The 7,500-nt window shown below is 41.5% G+C and overlaps 1 protein-coding gene across 3 annotated transcripts in view; it reads left to right on the top strand.

The window, feature by feature from the left end:
* The window catches only part of LOC125032623, a 60,348-nt gene that overhangs the window by 52,277 nt on the left and 571 nt on the right, over positions 1 to 7,500 (top strand). For 2 of the 3 annotated variants that reach the window (XM_047623890.1, XM_047623888.1), the window contains exons 5-10: positions 1 to 494; positions 2,255 to 2,398; positions 2,937 to 3,023; positions 3,425 to 3,577; positions 3,952 to 4,047; positions 4,286 to 7,500. The exon at positions 1 to 494 is cut by the window's left edge and continues 95 nt beyond it; the exon at positions 4,286 to 7,500 is cut by the window's right edge and continues 571 nt beyond it. In XM_047623890.1, coding sequence (XP_047479846.1) covers positions 1 to 494; positions 2,255 to 2,398; positions 2,937 to 3,023; positions 3,425 to 3,577; positions 3,952 to 4,047; positions 4,286 to 6,430 — 3,119 coding nt within the window. In that variant the 3' untranslated portion in view covers positions 6,431 to 7,500. The remainder of the gene's footprint in view (positions 495 to 2,254; positions 2,399 to 2,936; positions 3,024 to 3,424; positions 3,578 to 3,951; positions 4,048 to 4,285) is intronic. The other variant, XM_047623889.1, reaches the window with a different exon arrangement.

Here is a 7,500-nt window from a genome sequence, read left to right as displayed (position 1 = left end):
TCAAGAGCCTCCATTACCTCGAAGGCTTCATCGACGACTTCGAACCCTCCACCGAGGAGATGAAGACCAACCTGTTCGACCTGCTGGTGCTGTCCGAGAAGAGTTTGAACGACATGTGCGACAAGTGCTGGCAGATCATCTCGAAGCACGCCAACGAGATCATCCCCTGCGAGGGTTTTCTGAGACTCGAGCGGGACATCATTCGGAAGATGCTGATGCAGAAGGACCTCAAGTTCGACGACCAGCTGAAGCTCTTCGAGGCCATCAGGGACTGGGGTCTCCGCTACGTCAGGGAGAAGGGCCTCAAGATGACCCAGCTTGGGGACGTCGTCGAGGACCTCATCAAAGTGGTGGACTTCGACAAGATCTCCGACAGGGACTTCGTCAACACCGTCTTGACCTCGGAGTGTCTCGGGAAGGCCGAGGTCATCGCCTTCTTCATGACCCACGGCCTCGAGATTCCCAGGAACCTCGACTTCAACAACAACAAACAGGTCTCTGTCCTTTGCTGTCTTGGTAGTCTTAATTCCATCTTCTGTATTTTTGTCTTTCGTTTTCCAAAAAAAAGAGGAAAGAAAATGTCCTTCTATTTTTGTCTGTCTATCACAAGGTCCTTTTGTTGTTGTTGTTGCCTGTCTTGTAGAACACAGCATGTGTTCGTGAAGTATATAAATGTTCATATATACACACAAAAATACGTGTAGAGTCCACTGAACAGTTGCAGGATCTTAGCTGCTATTTTCCTGTTCAATGTTTAACTCCACAAACTGACTCTGGAAGTCTTCTATTTGCAGCAGTTATTTCAAAAGAACAGGAATAGACTCATGTTTTGACATTTTTTATATATACATGTAGGTTGCTATACTTTGCCATGACGAAAAGGCTTTATATTTTTTAATTTTTGAATCTTTTTTTTATGTTACTGTTTAGGTGGTTCTAAAAAGAAAAAAAAATGTAGTTATGATAACTTTCCACATTTTTCATATAGTAGTATATTTACTTATCTAGTATAATAGTAGACGTTATTTATGTCTCTAATCCAAGCTCAAAACTACTTGTGAAGCGCACACTAAACTTATATTTTTTCTTTTCTTTTCTTAACCCTATCCATTACCTTTCACACACACTCCATAAACTGTAAATTTTTATAACCTTTTTGACCTAATCTTTTCTTTCACTTCGTTTCGGTTTCTATTACTATCTATTTTATCTTCTCCGACTGATGCTTTGCTCGTCTAAATTAAAAAAAAAAAAAAAAATCTACCTAATTTTTTTCTCACGCTTTTTCGATTTCTTTAACTCTATTGAAATTTATCTAAATTTCTGTATATAAAAAAAATCTTATAATTCTTTTTTCTGTTTAACTTCATTCTCTTTTTTTCGATCATGTTACTATTTTTGTGATCGTATGTGTAAATGTTTTGTTTTTCTTTCATTCCCTCATTTTTTGTTTGTTGTTTCATATATTTGAATGCAACTTCAACGTTTTTCACCGATGACTATTTGACTATGGGAATGGGTATTTTGCAAATTTATTGTTGATTACATTTATCTTTTTTTTTTTTTTTCTTTTTTTTTTTTTTTTTTTTTTACTTATATCATCACATTGGGTTTATTGATACGTTTCTGCCCATTCTTCCCATTTTCATTTTTCACTGTGCATGTGTCATTACGTTGTGATAAATCCATTTTTGTCCTGCATTTATGTTATTGTTCGTTTTTGCCTCACGTTTTGTCCGTCATGTGCTGTTATTTTTCCCCCAAAAAAATTCTTCCCGTTTTCCTTTCCATTGCGGCTATTCTTCTCGTTTTCGTACGATCCAATTGGCTCCGTTTTCTTTGTATTGTCATTTGCCCTTTCTACTTTATTTCTCTCCTTTACTCCTTTACACCTCTCTCTCTCTCTCTCTCTCTCTCTCTCTCTCTCTCTCTCTCTCTCTCTCTCTCTCTCTCTCTCTCTCTCTCTCTCTCTCTCTCTCTCTCTCTCTCTCTCCTTCCTTCCTACTTTCTCATCCTCCCTTCCACAACTCTCGTTTTCACTTCCCTTCCTTCCCCCACCCTATCTTCACTCTCTCTTTCTCTCTCCTTCCTTCCCACCCTCTCCCCCTCTCTTCCACACCTCTCGTTTTCACTTCCCTTCCTCCCCCCACCCTATCTTCTCTCTCTTTCTCTTTCTTTCCCTCTTTCCATCCCTTCCATCCCTCCCCTTTACCACAACCCGCTCCCTCTTCGGTCAGATCCTGTCCCTCTGTAGCTTCCGTTCTGGTTGTGGTTTTGTGCAACCTCTGTCCCCGAGTTGAAGGAGAGGAGAGGTTCGAAGGGAGGTCCTGCCATCAGCCTCCAGGGCAAGAAGGCAACTCACAACCACCTCACGCCCGTAGCCGAGACCGTGAACAAAGTACGTACCGTGTGTGGGTGTTGTTCCCCCGTGTTCCTCCGCCGGCAAGATGGCACAAAGCGGTACGAAGTGGAACGAGATGGTACGAGGAACCTGTGTTTGTGGGAACGCAGGGGGGTTGGAGGGTAGTCGGAAGCGCCTTATGGTTTTATTTTAGTCTATGTCCGTTTTTAAAAATCGTTATATGGTTATCCTTTTTGCTTCAGTTTTACTCCATATCTATAATTTCTTTTGTATCTGCAAGGTACCTGATTTGATTTTTCATATTCAGTCAACGTATAGTTTTTAATTTTATTTTGCTTTTCGTTCTTGTTCTCACATTTTGTTTTGTCTCTCTCATTATACAGTCATCAAAGTTTAACATCTTACCAACGTCTGAGATTGAAAACAAATCTAATGGTTATAACAACTCGCAAATCTGCCCCAAGAGATTCCCATTCCCCTATTCCCTATCCTAAAAACCCTTTGGTACCCAACCTTTTTCCCCAATCCTTTACCAAACTATTCCCTCCACTTACAAAGATTTTTTTCTCCACAGATAACTTCTCTCACACAGAACGGCTCTTTGCTTGAGTTTAACAAAGTCTGCAGGTTCCGGAAAGGTTACAGATGTCCGCAGAAAGAGGTGAGGAAATGTTGCCCAAATTGTAGTACTAATTTCTAAATCATGTAAATATTGAGAGATTTTTGGAACATAATTCCAAACATCCAGCTCAAACTACTAGAAAATGAATGAAACAACCATATAAATTTTCAAATGATACAGGAGGATTTAGGGCTATTCACGTGGTTCAACCAAGCGTTCAAGGCTAACAGTGCAGAAAAACTTTAGCCTACTCATCAGTTTTAGCCTATTCGTCAACAAATTTGATAAATCAAAGTCAAAAGATACAGAAGAACCTCAGCATACTCACTAGGTGGTTCTACTAACCTCACAGCCTAACCTTACACAAATACTGAGAAAAAATAATACATATGACACTTTACCCAAAACCACAGTACCTTGACAGTCTCCATCGATTCCAGATCTACCAGTCTCACGAGCTGAGGTTCCGTGTGGACAAGAACATCAAGCTTTTGGGCGTTGGTTTTGGTTTTCTGTTCAGTAGCACAGACATGGGCGTGACAGTCCATTGTCAAGGTCCTTGGGAGACGCGTCAGTGGACAGATATAGAGAAGGTATGAAGGGTGTGAAAGAGAGAGATGATGTAGAGAAATTTATCTCGGAAGCAAGAAGGAGGCATAGAATGCCATATGTATGCTTAGATGCTAGAGATTTCAAGGTTTTGGAATAGGAGTTTTAGTATTATTGAATACTGTTATTGTTATTGTTGTTTAAGATTATTTATGTGAATTCCTCTTTCCCACTTTAATGTTGCATTTCCTAGTATGTGTCTTGAAGAATTTCGAGGCTGCTTTCAGGTAAGAAGTATTAGTGAAATGAAAAGAAAATGTAGAAAAATAGTGAGCTAAACAACTTCATAATAATAATTGGAAAGATAGTGAAATACACTGTCTGCTTGCCGTTTTCCTAACTTTTACACTCTTGCCAGACATACTGCCGTGTATCTGGGGAAAAACAAGAGACAGCAGATGTGCGCCTGATGTTCTCCACACCCGTCAGAATCGAAGCAAATCAGAGTTATAAGGTTTGTAATTTTTCCTTTATTAAGCCTCTAAGAATCAAGGAGTTTGGTGTCATCAATGCTGGATATTAGCAATTATTTGTCTTTTATCTTTATTATTTGATTAGACCTGAAATTGAGTAGTTTTATTCCTTGTGGACACACACACACACACACACACACACACACACACACACACACACACACACACACACACACAAATTAATCTTTGCTTCATTTTCTACACTGATAATTCTTTCAGGTTATGGTGAAGATTGGACGGATGAGCTCTGGCAGTTCGGATGTGGAGCTCTGGGGTGGAACAGGTGGAATGTACTATGTGGATACAGAAGATGCAGAGTTCTTCTTTATCAAGGCAGCAGTAGACCCCAACAAGAGAGTTGAAGAGAGTGAAGGAGATGTCAAGCCTGGTGTGATAACTGAGCTCCTTTACCAACTGGACACTGGTGAAGAGGAGAAGCCCGTTGAGAGACGTCGCATTTCACAGCCCCAAGAGGAAGAACAGGAGGCCCAACCAGTGGAGACAACCGCCCGACGTCGACGACCAGAAACACTCAAGGTGCCTGAGATACCCTATGGCCGTAAACGCTCCCCTCCCTCTGGTGCCAAATCCCCTGATGCACCTCCGGTTACCAGACGTCGGGAAGGTGTTGTTAGTTACGAAACTTCACCATCGTACAGCAGCAGAAGGACATCTGTTGAAGAATACAAGCCAGAGAGCTTCTCTACTAACAGGTGGAGAACCAGGAGTAGAGAAGAAGACTCAGACACCAAGAAGTCCTATGACACCTCGACTAAGACTGAAGAATATAAACCCTCGAGTTTCTCTACCAACAGGTGGAGAACAAGACCGAAACCAGACAATTCAGAGACTAAGAAAGCAGAAGACACTGAAAGAAAGGCTTCTGTTGAAGAATACATGCCCACCAGTTTCTCGACCAATAGGTGGCGAGTGCGGCCTAAGCCAGAGGATTCGGAAAGCAAGAAGACTGAAGAAAGGAAGACATCGACAGAAGAATACAAACCTGATAGCTTTTCTACAAGCAGATGGCGTACTCGACGAACTGAAGACGATGCTTCCAAAACACAAGACACTAGTAGCAGTAAGACCACAACAGATGAATACAAACCACAAAGCTATGTCACTAACAGATGGAGAACGAGAGCGACCCAGCCAGAGGAACCGAAGGATACAGTCTATGGAAACAAAGTATACTCAGGCACTGCCACTACAGAGAGGACGTCCCACCCATTCATGAGGCGTCGAGAATCGGAAACCAAGCCCTCAGAGATCCCTTTCTACCTCAGGAAACAGTCAACCGAAGACAATCGTCCAGCTCTTGCCAAAAGCAGGTGGGCGACGACTGCAGACGACGACCGACGTTCGCGAGATACAACGACCCGAAGTCTGTATTCCCGGGATAAGGACACGAGTAGCGTCTCCTCCTCCCTGCCTCGTCCAAGTGATTCCTCGAGTCTTAGGAGTCGCGACCTGTCCTCAAGTCGTTTCGGATCCACCAGAGACTCTTCCTTGTCCCGGGTGAGGGATTCCTCACTGTCTCGCACAAGCACAAGAGAACCTTCCCTCTCACGCATCAGGGATCCGACAACCTCTCGTTTTGGCAGTACCTACAGCAGCAGTTTCAGTAGGTATGATTCTCCTTCTACCCAAGCAGGCAAGACTGATGTTAGCAGCAGCAGTGCTGGGAGCAGGTACAGCCAGGGCGCTGATACCGGCAAGAACAGTGCAATGAATAAGTATGGTCTAGATTCCCCAGCTTCAGGAGGACTTGAGGAGAACAAATATAGTAGTAGGTATGGTGTATCTTCTACCATTCGACCATACACTGGTGCTAGTAGTGCCGGTAGGCTGACTTCATCCTCCTTGGCTCATGGCTCTGACTCCGGTGCCACGAGCAGAGGTAGCAGGTATGGCATATCTTCAACAGGTAGTTCTGACACGAGTGCCGGGAGTAGGTATGGCTTGTCATCCACTTCTGGCGACAGCGCCTCTAAATATGGCATATCTTCATTACAAAGTAGATCTGATACTAGTAGTAACGGCACCGGAAGTAAATATGGCATTTCCGGTGGGAGTGATGCTAGTAAGAGTAGCACTAGTTCTAGATATGGCAGTTCCGGCAGCACAGGAACCCGCGACGCTGGAAGGACTCCGCTTAGTTCATCATTGAGCTCTTACGGAAGTTCTGGCAGCGGAAAGTCCACAACAGGCAGCAGCAGGTTTGGCTCGACCTATGGCACAGGGTCAACCTCTGCACCATCTACCAGGCTCGCCGGCGGTAGCAGACTGCTTTCGTACAGTAGCGGTGGCAACAAGAGCACCAACAACAATAGCGAAAACTGCAGTAGATTCTGTAGTCACTAGTTTAGTGTAGATCGATGGTCGTTCTGCATGATACAACCACGATGCCAAATTGTATGGACGTCTTTGGAAAGGAAACACACATGCTATGAGAAACAAGGAAAAAGAGAACATTGTAGAAAAATAGGATTTGTTTCTCTATATATTAATGAATGCTAGCGCCATCTTTCGGCAAGTCGTTGCTTTTAATCATCGTTTCAGTTATGTTTTGCTTTTCTTTCGCCCACCACGTAGCTTCTTGAAATTTTAACAATAGCATAACACTTTTTTGTTTTGTTTTATGTATAGTTTGTTGCCCATATAATATAAAACATGATACACTTAATTAATATATTTTAGCTTTAACTAAAACCCAAAGATGCTTGATTATTTACACAGTTAATTTCAAAACACGACCACCATATCGAAAGCTTTTTTTTCGTAATCATTAGCTTCCAAAGCTATTTGATAATAACCTTTTTTCTAGTCGTTTACCAATAACTTCTCACAAGCATATTTCCAATATCTAAGTCCTTTCATAAAACATGATAAATAATAACGATGCGTTAATGACACTATAGAGTAATTTTGCTTAATTTCACCACCGTCTGCTTTGTTAGATTTTTAACAACTTTAACAAAAAAAGCTTGAATTTGTGACGATAATCAGTGAAGTAACCTGTGCATTAAGCTTCAACACTTTTATACTCAAAGGTTTATTTGCTTCTCTCCCCTTTTATTGTTGTGGGCGAGTCGATCAGACAATTTGAATCTAACAAACACTTGTTGAATTCCGAAGAGATCGTAACATGGAAATAAAAAAAAAAAAAAAAAAAAAAAATTGAAATAGCTGTTACATGCGATGCCGTTTCTTTATCCAACTAGTGACTTGAATTAGAAAAGAAAAACAAAATATATAATAATAATAATAATAAGAATAAGAATAGGACTAAGAATAATGAAATAAATCGATTTCCGCCAGCTATCAAAATCAACAAGAACTGACTGATGACAGCATAGAAATCAGAAAAAAAAAAATATATATATATTTTCCGCAAAAGGGCACTCACTATACAAACCCTGAAGGTAACATTC

This window comes from Penaeus chinensis, chromosome 14 (genome assembly GCF_019202785.1).
Source record: "Penaeus chinensis breed Huanghai No. 1 chromosome 14, ASM1920278v2, whole genome shotgun sequence".
Classification (NCBI taxonomy): domain Eukaryota; kingdom Metazoa; phylum Arthropoda; class Malacostraca; order Decapoda; family Penaeidae; genus Penaeus; species Penaeus chinensis.
Note: the sequence above shows the minus strand (reverse complement) of the source record. Positions and strands in the feature narration are given on the sequence as shown.